A 13,633-nucleotide genomic window follows, 5' to 3' on the forward strand; every position below is an offset into this window, starting at 1 on the left:
GACAAGATAAATGTTCTAACATTTCTCTAAAGATGACAAGGAGTTGTTAAGGAGTCGAATCTTCACCAAGAAGGCGCCTAGTTCACCATGTCTGGTTCAATGTTTGCCATGTTTGGCCCCAAACTTACATGGGGAAATACCCCTTTGATAGCGACAGTCTCAGTGGTCATCTACATGTTGTTGGTTCGAGCTATGCGATTTCGCCGTAAAGCTTCGATCGAAGCTCCATTTACCTCCGGGCGAAGACCGCTGTCAAGCATGACGGTAAAAGAAGCACAGGAAATTATGAATCAACTGCAAGAACTCGAGTTTCCTTTCGCCATGGCCAAAGCTCGTCAAATAGCTCTTCTTAAGGTATTTGGTTGGCAAAAAGTAGCTTAATTTACAAGTGAGACTAGCTGATTAAAATTCAACTAGGCTGGAGGAATTCCAACCATGTCCAGGTTGTTCGCGGCAACGGGGCAGAATAACAGACGCAATGCGGGAAGAAGAGCCGTTGATACAGAAATCCTTCTGCGCGAAGTACAATCCAAACCCAGAGACTCGGATCGCTACGCCACCGCTGTCGCGAGGACGAATTACTTGTGAGTTACAGTTCCTTCAAAGAGGCTCAACATTGTTGATTCAACTGCTAAGTGCTCTCCAACCTCCTCTAGACACGCGCGTTACCGTCAAGCCAATAAAATTACCGACAACGATCTTCTCCACACACTAGGGGACGGCCTTGTTTCTATCGTCGAAATTGTCGACAAGGGCGAGTGGCGGAAGTTGACGGATGTCGAAAAGTGTGCCGCAGGCGTTTTCCACAAGATCTTGGGAGAAGACTTGAAGATTCCTTACGATGCACTGCCTTCGAGTAAGGAAGGCTGGAAAGATGGTTTGCATTTCGCTTCCGAGTTGACAGACTGGGTCCTCCAATACGAGGAAGAGGTGGCAAGACCATCGGAAGCAAGCAGCCAATATGTGGCAGTCTACGTAGACGCAACTCTTCAAATGATGCAGCTAACAAGTTCTTCTTCGTACTAGTCTGGAGTCTCCTGGGCTCATTCTTTCCGCCGTCTTTGATCTTTTGCGCAACTTGCGAAAGCTATATCTTCGACATCTCGCACTTCCTCGATCGTCCTATTTCGCCGTCAAGCTCGTAGACGAGGCGCCGAATCCCCAGACAAAGCTGTACAATTTCCAACGAAAAGTTCTTCAGCCATGGTATATGAAGCCTACGTTTTGGTCTGCATGGGGCCCGAGCGCATTGCTCCTGAGAGCGGTGGGAGGTAAAGCCCCTGGATCGCGAGGCGACAGATACTATCCACAGGGATACGACTTGATGACCATTGGCCCGGAGCCTCAAAAAGGAAAAGGACAAGATGACATGATTCCGGATATTCAAGTAATCAAGGCCAGGGGAATAGCTACATGCCCGTTTTCCCACGCAAAGGCGGGCGGCTTCTAGAGGGGAATTGGCGAGGACTTTTGTAAAATCTTTGGCCAAATGGATGGCCAGTTCAGGGGAATACTTGATGGACAATCAATCAACACATGTAAAGAATCTTTACTGTATGGTACTCCAGCTTGCCACTTCGGTTTGCATATGCAGATTGCGAGGCAATAAAAACGTTGTTGTTGACTGAAAAAAGTCTTTGCTTTGGCACTGGCGCTGGTAAAATTTGTGGTTCCAACGGCTGGCGAGCCACTGAAGCACAGACGTCGACAAACCAAGCCATGGAGAAATTGCTCCCGTGAGTCGGAAAAATTTAGTTGGTCTAACTTTTTTTAGGCGAACAAGACTTTATTCTTTGATCGATTTCCATCGTATTACTCCGGACAAAAAAAGCACGAAATAGATCCTTTCAGACTAGCCATCAGGCGGAGACTCATGGGTTGAGATGTGGGAATCATGGCAGGGGTGAAGATAAGCAGCCTCGGATTGTCTTGACCGCGGAATAACAAAAACAGCGAATTGAAGAAGACTAACAATCAGTCGTAAGCCTACTAATTAGTAGGTGTTCGCATAAGCCGAAGACGACGAAGCCGTAATACCGCCAAATGCCGGAGGTCCCGCACCGATTTCGCCCCGCCTGAACCGAACTGTAGGATTCTACTAGGTACCTTAGTATACTGATCGGAGAAAAATTTGACGCTACAATGGTAGCTAGCCATCCCCTGCAACGTTGGCATGGACCCCTGATCAAGTGCCTGAAAGAATCTGAAGACGCGAACTGTTACAGGAACTGGAACCGCGCCTTCATGCCACGTACACGTATATCCCTCGCCGAATCTCTCGTTCCCGGGGAGAGGCAACCATCAAGTCCTGACTTGTAATTCAGCAAAACCCACCTTGAGACAGGTCCAGCCTGGACAGATGACTTGCCGGCCGGTGCCTCCATCCAATGGAGAGATTTCGCGAACGTAATCCGCCCCCGCTTGGACCGCCTGGATGCAAAAAGTTTTGATGAGCTTCGTCTCTGGATACTAGTGGCTGGCGGCGGTATTTGCTCGGCTTTAGAACGCTTTATGCCTTACAATAACACTATAGACCCAGTAGAAAATTCTTGCATCCACCTGGATCTAGAATGGAGCCATAAAATGTCCCCATTATTTACCTAAAAGCTCCTCGCCTATTTTCCCCTAAGCGGTATGGCCCCCTAGGAGAACCGCCAAGCGGGCCTTCTAGCGCGGCTCAACATGCCATGGAAAGCTTCTTTTACGACATCAAAACTTGTTGATGGCGCCCTTCGCTGGAAACCCCCCCCCCAGGTGACCGTGAGATTCTGGCCGAAGAAGCACCATTGAGCGTACCTGGGTTTCTCCCTCTACCGCATTTCAATTTCACAATGACAAAAAACAATTAGATCTTATCAACTTTAAAAATGCATTCCCCGTATTGTAGGGGTTATTTCTTATCTCTGAGCGCCCATGGGGCAAAGATCGTTTTGTGGAGGAAAACCCGGCTTCCACCGGGCATGTCACAGATGACAGCCTCTTTAGCCATGGATTAGTAGTCCACCGTTGTTCGTGTGGAGCCAAAGTCACTCTGACTCGCGCCTTGAGAGAGGCTGTTTAAAAGAAAGCAAACGTCAGACCCTTTCGCGTCGTGTCTGCCTCTCCGGGTGCTCGCTCCTGCAGTGGTCTTGTCCCTCTCCGTCCTCTCCTCTCTCCCTCCTACATCTTCTAGACCCTTCCGTCTGAACTGTTTTACCCATTTTTTGCCAGGTTTGCTTTCCGGCAGTGGCTAAACAGTTCTTCTCTTCCCAATCATGACGGACGCCATTACCAACACGACCAACGCTGGTCTCAGCAACAAGGACTCCAAGGCCCAGAAGCCCGACGCCGAGCAGGTTCAGCCGCCTAACCCTTGGCCCGAGATGAATGACCAGACCATGCTCGGCGAGACGAGCGACGAGCTCAACGATGCTCGCCTCAAGCAAATTGCCGCTCAGGGCAGCGCTCACTTCCACCGTTTGGGCTGGAAGCGCCTGGCTATTGTCACCATCGTCGAGGCCGTCGCCCTTGGTGCCCTCAGTCTGCCGTCTGCCTACCACACCCTCGGAATGTTCCCTGGTGTTTTCCTGACTATCACTCTCGGTCTGATGTCAATCTTCACCAGTTACCTGATCGGTCAGGTCAAATTGGCCCACCCTTACGTCGCCAACTATGCCGATGCCGGAAGACTCTTGTTCGACCGCTTCGGTCGTTTCGGCCAGGTCGGATATGAAATTTTCGGAACTGCCCTCGTTCTCGAGCTTGTCATGATCGTCGGCTCCCACGCCTTGACTGGAAGTATCGCTCTGGTTGACATCAACGGAGGCCATGTTTGCTCCATCGTCTTCTCGGTTGTCTCGGCCATCATTCTCCTCATTCTCGCCATCCCCCCGTCCTTCACCGAGGTTGCCATTCTTGGTTACATCGACTTCGTGTCTATCCTCGCTGCTATTGGTATTACAGTTATCGCCACTGGAATCCAGGCTAGCAAGTCCGTCGGAGGTCTCTCGGGCGTCGAATGGTCTGCTTGGCCCAAGGAGGATCTCAGCTTCTCTGAGGCTTTTGTTGCGGTTAGCAACGTCATTTTGGCCTTCAGTTTCGCCATTGGTCAATTCTCCTTCATGGATGAGATGCACACTCCCAACGACTACATGAAGTCCATCTGGGCGTCTGGATTCATTCAGATCGCCATCTACACCCTGACTGGCGCTCTGTGCTATGCCTTTGTTGGTCCTACGGTGCAGTCCCCAGCCTTGCTCTCCGCTGGACCTCTTATTTCCAAGATCGCTTTCGGAGTCGCACTCCCCGTCATCTTCATTTCCGGCTCAATTAACTCGACCGTTGCCCTCCGATACATCCACGGCCGTATGTACAAGAACTCCCCGCTTCGTTACATCAACACCCCCATGGGCTGGGCTAGCTGGATCGTTCTTGTCGTTATCTTTACCATCATTGCTTGGGTCATTGCCGAGGCTATCCCCATTTTCTCGGATCTTCTTTCGCTGGCTTCTGCTCTGTTCGTTTCCGGCTTCTCCTTCTACCTCCCGGCGATCATGTGGTTCGCTCTGCTCTGCAAGGGCAAGTGGTACTCCCGCGAGAACATCCTCACCAGCGCCCTGAGTATTCTTGCCTTCATCATTGGTGCCGTTACTCTCGGTGCCGGCACTTATGCTACCATCGTGGATATTGTAAGTCTAGCGATGCCTCTTCACAACATAATTGACATACTAACGATGTATAGATTCACGAGACATCGAGTGGCTCTGCTCACAAGCCGTTTGCTTGCAGAACATAGGCTGTAAAACTTACTATTGTACATAATCGCTATTTGTAAACAGTCTTATGTGACTCAAGATACCCACGGCTTATGCCATTACCATGAATGGTCTCGGAGAATCACTGTGACTTTGTTCATCTTGAATTTAGAGTACCATTAAACTATTTTATAATCCTCCCGCTTCTTTTACCGGATGGTGCAACACTTTTTTTTTTTTTTAAAAAAAAAACAAAGTCTCCACAGAAACGAAATATTGGTCTAAGCGAACTTGAGCTCCTCCCGGCAATCATTTTAGCTAGCCTCTTAAAGTCAACATAAGTATAGAGGCTTTATATGTTACGGGCTATGCCACGGTTGATGTGGCATAAGGCTGTGCCTACGCCTTTTCCCTATATAAGTGCAGCCAAACAACAAGTGAGCAGCTTGTTGGTACGTTTTCTTTTGCGATTAGCTCAAGTTGTGTAGCACCTCTGTTTTTACAATTGCTGGAGGCTGGTGTGAGGCTGCTGCTGCAAGCCTGTAGGCGGGTTATGACCCTTTACAGAAGCTCACTAGAAGCATTTCTAAACCCTTGTCGTCTTTACTTCGGACTATCTAAGTCGGGGTTACCTCTCGGTCGGGGTGGCTGTGCTGGTGGCAAAGTTGATATGAAATGCTTGAAACAATACAAGGGTGTATAACTAGGTATGGACAAGTTCACCTGTACACCCTAATCATAGTAATGACCCCTTACATTTAAATGTAAAGCTGAGCTATATGTTGCTTCCCACTTGTTACGCAGAGTTACTATTGAGAATAGTAGTTCTATAGGTTATGTGACATATAGTATGATCTAAGACTAAGACTTCTACTTATATACTTAATTGTAGGCGTTAGCAGTCAGTAGAAATAGGCTAAACTTCTCTCTTAAGAGCCTTAAGAGGAGACCCCTGTGGTTACTGAAGCTCCTGACACCAATATTTTTGGGCGATCTTGGCCCGGCCGTTTTGGTACTAGTCGTGCAGAATCCTATTTATAGACCTTTAAAGTCACATGTGATTGCAGCCTGCTGGTATTGAGTGGTTCGTCTCATCCTGACCCAACAATCGGACAATCCAATTTTGATTATTGCGTTTTGGTCAGGTAGACTAAGCCTTTATGCTATGAATATTGAGTAACTAAACGGGTTGTCTTTCGTATGCATCTGCCATTGAGCTTACACTGTTCCAACGCCCTCACTTAACAGCGCGCTTAACCGCTACTGCGACACAGCCTTACCCCACATTTATGTTCCAGCGTTTTTTTACCTCGGCTGTCCACGCTTGTCTTAGCACCTGATTCCAACAGAGGCCAACTAAGGGAGGAAATTGCCGAAGAAGACTCAAGCCGAACCAGCCAGATTACTGATCATCAAGTGATACATAACTTTTTAAAGTTGCATCATATCGGGGAAAAAAAGAAAGTTTCTGGACAGAGAAAGCGCTTCGACCAACCAATCCCGCAAGCCATCTCCACCATGGCCACCACGTTGGAAGAGCAAGTCTCGGTGGACCAGCTGGGCCCCGAGCAGTACGTCAGTCGCGTCAAGCCCGCCCGGATGGGGAACGCGCGGAACATTGCCTACGGAGGGTGCGCCATGGGCTGCGGCATTTCGGCAGCATACGATTCAGTGCCATCAAAATACCTTCTCTATTCAGTCACCGGGACCTATCTTGGTCCGGCCTTGACCGACCGCAAGTTGAAGTTCTCGGTCCGCAAAATCCGCGATACCAGAACCTTTGCCACGAGGCTGGTTGAGATAAGCCAAGACCAGGATGACGGACAGTCGCGCCCATGCATGATCATGCTGGCCGACTTTCAAGTAAAGGAGCCGGCTTCCATGTTGGTATACTCGCCTCCGCCGTCGATGACATACTCGCCGCCGGAGAAATGTCTCGATATTCATCAGGGCACCGCGGAACTAGTCCGGAGAGGAGTTGCGACGGAGGAGATGGGCAAGGCTTACCTGGCGACATTCGGCTTCAACAGCATTTTCTTTGAGACTCGTGCGACGCCCGAAGGCGTTGCGACAAACAACCTCCACGGCATGGCCAGGAAAGCAAAAACTCCCCAGGACGGTCTGCCTCTCACATCCAAGACGTCCGCCGACTGGGTCCGCTGCCGGCACCCCTTACCTCGGCTGAAAGACCGATTCGCCGGTCTCGGTTTCCTTTTGGACGGGGCACTGGCATTCATCCCCCTCACCCACAGCCAAATGTTCCTCACCGATACCGCGGCCTGTTCAAGCCTTGATTTCGCTTTGCGGTTCTTCACCGGGGATTTGGACCTGGATAAGTGGCATCTGAGAGAGCTGAAGACGGTTGCGGGAAGCGACGGCCGAACTTACACTGAGGCACGGTTCTGGGATCGTGACGGCAATCTGGTTGCGAACATGACGCAGCAGTCCATTATGCGGCCACTGGAAGCTACTGTTAAGGCGGCCCTCTAAGGCGGTGCAAATGCTACCATCCGCAGTGTGGTTTATCTTACATTGAATTTCATGTGAGATCTTTGAAGATATATAGAAATGGATGAAGGGATTTGCGGGCTGTAATCATTGGAATACACTTATTGTAGACATAGATAGCGACAAGTTAGAATAAATAAGACAGAATTCACCACCATCTAAACTTATGAATCACTTCTCAGGGATCAAGATGAAAGGGTTTGGAATCGTCGGGGTCGAAAGCTTTGGGCTTTACGCCGACTTCTCTAGTTGCTAGTTTGGCAATTCGATGACATGGTAATACTCGAGCATGAGTGGTGCCTTCAAAACATTGCACGCCATCAGGTAATCTGATGATTAAAAGCTTCAGATTGTATTCTTTTACAATGGTATTCAGAGTAAGCGTAAACATTCTCGATGTCTTGTATATACTTATCTGAGGTATTATCTCCATCGGATAGGTCCGACAGTTCTGACGAGGAATGTCCAGTACCTCACCCATCCAACCAGCGTGGGAGCCTGACAATTAGATGTCAAATATGGCATCTCAAATAGCAGCTAAAGAGCCTATTAAATGTGTTCGTAAAGGTTTCTTCCGGGACAGCGGCTATCTACTTGTGTTACAAGATTGATTCACTTCAAAAATCATGGAAAAGAGCACAGCACTTTGCGTTGAGATACCTCATGAGAGTTATGTGGTTGTGTTTACTTCCACAGATCCTTGCTGCCACCTCGGATTCAAACAAGAAAAGCAAATTGGATGCCGACATGGGTTGGCGTTGATTGTTCCAACTTTGACTGTGTGAATTGCGCAGATACATGTAATACACTACATTTCTTTGACTTATCAAAACTGATAAAAATGTCCCAGTCATTATGCTTATCATCTTACCTCATCGGCAACGACCGATAGTACGATACTTGTTCTGAGTGACCAAGGTCATGCCGGTGTAGTACTGGGGGCTCTGCCGCTTTTCCGTGTGTGAAAACAAGGCAGAGCTATAGAAATGCTCACAACAGAAACCCACAGTCGAACGATTTATCAGATCATGTGAGAGAGCTCTTCTGTTCTACGGATAGACATGTTCCTGTCAAGCCATGTCTATCGGTTCTTACCGATGGTAGGTGGCGTGGCGTCCTGTCATCGGCACAATCCCGACAGACAAGGAGCTGGGGTAACTAGAATGAATTATGGTCTTGCGGGGTAGTATGGATCTGTGAATCTGGGGAAATTGGGGTAGAGTGAGACCCCATTAGGTGGATGACTTGGTCGTTTATAACAGACTCCTCCGGGTTGGCCAGTTTCGATTGTCTGTAACCAGCTATCAGGAAATTCTTGTTCTTTATTCCTCTGTCATAATGGAAGCCTTGAAGAAGTCTTCTCTCGCAAAATATGTCAATGGCGTGAGATCAATGCCAGCCGGTATCTTCAACTGGCACCTGTTTGTCACTGTCACCGCATTCGCTCTATCTGGATGCCCGAAAGGTTACATACTTAGCAAGCCCCTTGACCAACCGATCATAACTAACTCAAAGTCTCTTAGGGTGGGATGAAGGAGCAGCAGCTTCCGTAACGGAACTCGAATCGTTTCGGCATGCGTACCATCTCGACGGCCCAAACAGTAAAACGACAATCTCCAACCTTGTTTCGTTTGTAAACATCGGTGCTGGAGTCGGAGCATTCCTTTCCTTTTTCCTGAACGACAAGATTGGCCGAATCTGGTCCATGAGACTTTACCAGGTCATATACGCCGCTGGATCCTTGATATCCTGCTTCTCTTACGGGAACCATGGCGTCCTATACATTGGGCGCATTATTGCCGGGCTGGGAATCGGGGCTTGCACGGTAGTCGGACCTATGGCCATTGCTGAGATGGCTCCGAAGAGCATTCGTGGCCTAATGACTTTATGGTTCAACGTGTGTATGCTGGGAGGCCAGGCCCTGGGAATATTCACCGTTTTTGGATGCAGTACCAACATCTATCCTGGCCGCAGTCTTCAGTACCAGATTCCATGGTTTTTTCAAACCTTTGTACCGGCAATTGCCATTGGCTTGTCCTTCTTTGCGGTCGAATCACCCCGATGGCTTGCTATCCGGGGAAACAGAGAAGAAGCTCTCAAAGCGCTTGTCGTTCTGCGTGGGTTATCAGTCGACCATCCATACCTCGAAGATGAATATGCTTCCATCGAAGCTCACCTAGACGACGAGAACCAGCAATTCGCCGATCAGGGTTATTGGTCCATCATGAAGGAAACTTTCCTTATTCCATCAAACCTCCGCCGGATACAGCTGACAATTGTCGCCTATATTCTCGCGCAGTTCTCTGGCGCCAACTCGGTTACAAATTACTTACCAACAATATTCGGTTATATTGGCGTTCAAGGCGCAGGCGTCAAAGTTTACTCCTCGGGCCTATACGCTGTTGCAAAGATGATCTGCTGTCTGGTAGCTTCTCTAGTCTTTGTGGATGTACTTGGGAGGCGAAAGTCCCTCATGATAGGAATCAGTATCCAGGCGGCCTGCCATGCGTATCTGAGCGGATATCTCAGGTACTTTACCAAAGATCCAGACTCTGTGCCCCAGGGGGCTTCGGATGCTGCAATCGGCATCATCTACATTCATGCTCTGGGATGGGCTGTTGGGCTATATACCCTGCCGTACCTTTTTGGAGCTGAGCTGTGGCCTAACCGTATTCGATCGTTTGGCGGTGCTCTATCACAGGGCTTCCACTGGCTGTTCTACTTCGCCATTACAAAGGCAACTCCCAGCATTCTCAGCAGCATGGACATATGGGGCGCTTTTCTGTTTTTCGTTGGCTGGTGCATTCTCGCTTTCATCTACACTCTCTTCTTCATCCCGGAGACTAGTGGGCTGAGTCTTGATGAAATGGACGCCATCTTTGAGCGTCCTATGTACAGAATGCGTCAAGCACCCACTCTTAAGGGCGAGGAGGAATATGGCGGCACAAGCCGGCTTTCGTCTGATAAGGAAGCAGTATCCCACATCGAAAAAGAATAGTTGGATTTGAAACAGCCTCTCTTCGGATATACTAAAATTCTTAAGAAGTTTCACGACCAAGGCAATTGAGTGCTGTGCTAGATAGCTAAATAGAACAGAAACAGAGAATGAAGCGAACGTGATTGTTATTCCGGGAGCTCTAGCATGTGTCACATTGAATGCTATGACTGCTCATACAAGAAAACCACCCCTGTGAATGAAGCTAAAATAGTACCACCTAAGAATACAGAGACGTCAACTCTAACCAACCATGAGAATCCCAATGCTTGCTACTTAATGTCATTAGCGAGCCTGCCAACCATCTTCCTCGCCAAAAGAGAAGCCCAAGACAAATTTTAACTTGGCAAACGCATGCAGATGCACTTGCTGCACGCTTCATTGGTGTTTCTTTCTTGTCGTGAAATGTATAAAAAGCCCGCTACTGCCTAAACTGTATCAAGAAGGCTAGGTAAGTTCCAAGCCTAAGCGCCGGGGCCTTGTCGTGATGTATGCAGCCTATCGTTAATAGGCCCTGTGGGATTTCAGCATTTTAGGGACATGCTCTGGTTCTTTTGTACCGAAAATCCTCCGGCCATTCATCTCACGTCAGGTGATGTTGATTGGACACCAAGAGAAGCGAAGATAAGCCACCGGCGACAGACCTATCAAAATTACATAAGAAATGGTCTGCCTATTCCCCATCGCCGTTGGTGGCCTCCCTACCTACATATCCCTCTGCACAACAAAACCAGCGCTGTTAAAGTGAGAAGTGAGATGGAATACACGGCACAAAATGCCCCGCATTACGGGGACGATCTCCCAGCGACAGCGTGGTATCGATTGCTCACGCTAGAACCATCAGATCAACCAACAAATCCTCTGATATGTCACCTACAAGCTCAGGAAATGTCCCGCGCTGGCTCTTATGAAGCTCTATCGTATGTGTGGGGGGACGTAAAGACCCAGAAAACCATCTTGATAAATGACAAGCCATTCATAATCCGTGAAGGGCTGTACAATGCTTTAATAGCACTGAGGAGCGACTTTGAGCCCAAAAGGCTCTGGGTAGATGCTATTTGTATCAATCAAGGCAGCGTTCACGAAAGAAATTGCCAGGTCCGGCAGATGAACAAAATTTACGCCGGCGCCAAGCGCGTCAATGTCTGGCTTGGAAGGTCTTCTGCCGCGACGGATCGCGGTATTGAATTTCTTAAATCATTTGAGAACATATCAACCGACGGATGGGGCGTACATGATTCAGAGAGTGCGAAAGTTGAGACTTACTGGAGTCTTTTTGGACCTTTCATCGAGGGCCTTCGACAAGGTGTATTGTCTCCCAATCTTCACGACGCCCTTCAGCTCCTGGAAAAACCTTGGTGGAGGAGAATGTGGACCCTGCAAGAAAGCGTCTTGTGTCGTTACGTTACGTGCTGGTGTGGACAGAAGTCATTACCACTTTCTTGCTTCTGGAATTTCGCATGGTTCATTTACCTATCACTAAATTACGGACACTGGAGCGGGCATCCCATTGATGCGTCAATCCCCTGGAAAACTGCAATATGGGTGGGAAGACTTGGGAGGATGGTAGCCAAAGATGGCAAGATCCCCCTGCTAGTGGCGCTAGAAGCCTCGTGGAATCGAGCTGCTTCAGATCCTAGGGATAAGATCATTGGTCTTCTTGGTCTCGTTGACCAGTCATCAGGCTTGGCACTTGAGTATGGCTGGGCAGTTGAGAAGGTCTACCGCAAGGGGTTTGCTGCCGTGCTTCGGGAAACAAAAAATCTAAGCCCCTTGGGGCTCCTCTCGGAGTTTTCTTTCAAGAGAAACCCAATGCTACCTTCTTGGGTTCCTGACTTCGAGATACATTCCACATCAGGTAGCAACGATCTCGCTTCACTATCGAAGAGCATCTGGAGTAAAGGAAACTTCATTATGAAAAACTCCCTAATTACAGGGGAAGATCACAGGGTAATTACGACGGAAGAAGACGACTCGATCCTCGTTGTTGAAGGAATATCAATTGATGTTGTTCTTGAAATAGGCAAGACAGCTCCAGGATGGAACCCACTCGACCCAGCTCATGGCTTTGTTGGAAATCCATGGAAAGAGAAGATGCGAGAAGTTCTTATGGAATGGCGAAAAATGATCCCATTGTCGGATAAAAACTACTCGACGGGAGAGCCTCAAGTTGATGCTTTCTGGAGAACAGTGTTGACAGACTTACAACAGGGGGGCGCACTCGGGGCGCAACGTCTCAAGGCCCAGGACTTGGAATTGTTGTCAGAATTGGAGTCGCATGAGGGCATGGAAAACCTTTTGTTAACATGGGAAGATCCGAAAAAGCCTGACGCTCGACAACTAAGACTCCTTGAACAACAGAATCGGAGATTCTTCATCACCAGTAAAGGTTACTTTGGGCTTGGGCACCCATCTTTACAGCCTGGAGATACAGTTTGCACTTTGAAAGGAGGAGATGTAATCTATGGTCTTCGAGCAACAGAAAACGGTCGGTGGATTTACGTTGGAGAAGGGTAAGTGTATAGAAGCTTTGAGAAAGACGGAAAAGCTGATTTCAAGTTCTGCTTCTCACATCTTTTCCCCCCATGTATCACTATAGCTAACCAGTCTTGTAGTTATCTCCATGGAGTCATGGATGGCGAAATTACCAAAGCCGCCACGCTAGGGGAGTACTCCTATCAGACATTCCGCATCGAGTAGTGGAAAACTGCAGTGCGATGCCTTTAAAAGCCTACAACGCCACTGGTGGATCTCAAAGATGAGCAGCTTTAGAAGGGCAGTAACAATCTTTATATGGAATGGCGTATATACTTTCATGCGGTGTTTCGATAGGCTGCAAATGAATTTCAAGCATATTGGGAATGTATCGTCGATCTTGGCTTGACGAACCAGCATCAGCGAACTTCAGGTGTTAGCCGTTCTTATTTTGAGTGCACCTTGCATATATGGGTGTGTGGAAAAGACCCTCACTGCAGAGATTTTGGTTTGACATAGCTGTGCGATTTGTACGACTAGAACTACGCGCCAAAAAAATGGGATATTAACATCGTAGTCATTGTCTATGAATAGGAAAGTAACCACTCAAGTGCTAGCAAAGACTTCTTGGATCAATTAATAGTCCTTTTCCCAAGTACAACTATTGCTGTGCACGTTTCATCTTTTGATAGGAGCATTCGAAGCTACCTCATATATAAATTATAGGCTCAAAGATGGCATATTAAGCCAAGTTCCTTTCACCAATCATGTGTCTGTCGGAGAAGCAAAGGCAGGGCAGAAAGCCAAGGCCAAGATACTACGCCAGCGGCAAAAGCAAGCGGACAGCATGACCACAAGACACATACTACCAGAATTAGCCCAACATTCTCGCAGCATAAGTTTAAAACCCCGCCGTGCCACA

At 48.3% G+C, this 13,633-nt stretch overlaps 5 protein-coding genes across 5 annotated transcripts; all 5 read left to right on the forward strand.

The window, feature by feature from the left end:
- Positions 1–87: 87 nt before the first annotated feature.
- CTRU02_214229 (uncharacterized protein) lies at positions 88–1,450 on the forward strand (the record flags this gene model as incomplete). The annotated part of the gene is made up of 4 exons (XM_070206208.1): positions 88–354; positions 418–584; positions 657–975; positions 1,034–1,450. 4 exons carry the CDS (start codon positions 88–90, stop codon positions 1,448–1,450), a joined length of 1,170 nt encoding a protein of 389 aa, XP_070060240.1.
- Positions 1,451–3,254: 1,804 nt separating this feature from the next.
- CTRU02_214230 (amino acid transporter) lies at positions 3,255–4,774 on the forward strand (the record flags this gene model as incomplete). Its single annotated transcript, XM_036729543.1, has 2 exons — positions 3,255–4,670; positions 4,721–4,774. 2 exons carry the CDS (start codon positions 3,255–3,257, stop codon positions 4,772–4,774), a joined length of 1,470 nt encoding a protein of 489 aa, XP_036578714.1.
- Positions 4,775–6,251: 1,477 nt separating this feature from the next.
- On the forward strand, positions 6,252–7,223 carry CTRU02_214231 (acylthioesterase ii; the record flags this gene model as incomplete). The annotated part of the gene is made up of 1 exon (XM_036729544.1): positions 6,252–7,223. One exon carries the CDS (start codon positions 6,252–6,254, stop codon positions 7,221–7,223), a length of 972 nt encoding a protein of 323 aa, XP_036578715.1.
- A 1,356-nt stretch (positions 7,224–8,579) lies between these two features.
- Positions 8,580–10,239, forward strand: CTRU02_214232 (MFS quinate transporter; the record flags this gene model as incomplete). The annotated part of the gene is made up of 2 exons (XM_036729545.1): positions 8,580–8,706; positions 8,765–10,239. 2 exons carry the CDS (start codon positions 8,580–8,582, stop codon positions 10,237–10,239), a joined length of 1,602 nt encoding a protein of 533 aa, XP_036578716.1.
- A 753-nt stretch (positions 10,240–10,992) lies between these two features.
- On the forward strand, positions 10,993–12,936 carry CTRU02_214233 (heterokaryon incompatibility protein; the record flags this gene model as incomplete). The annotated part of the gene is made up of 2 exons (XM_036729546.1): positions 10,993–12,749; positions 12,852–12,936. 2 exons carry the CDS (start codon positions 10,993–10,995, stop codon positions 12,934–12,936), a joined length of 1,842 nt encoding a protein of 613 aa, XP_036578717.1.
- Between the last annotated feature and the right edge of the window lie 697 nt (positions 12,937–13,633).

The sequence above is a fragment of the Colletotrichum truncatum genome (assembly GCF_014235925.2).
Source record: "Colletotrichum truncatum strain CMES1059 chromosome Unknown Contig_0010, whole genome shotgun sequence".
Taxonomy (NCBI): domain Eukaryota; kingdom Fungi; phylum Ascomycota; class Sordariomycetes; order Glomerellales; family Glomerellaceae; genus Colletotrichum; species Colletotrichum truncatum.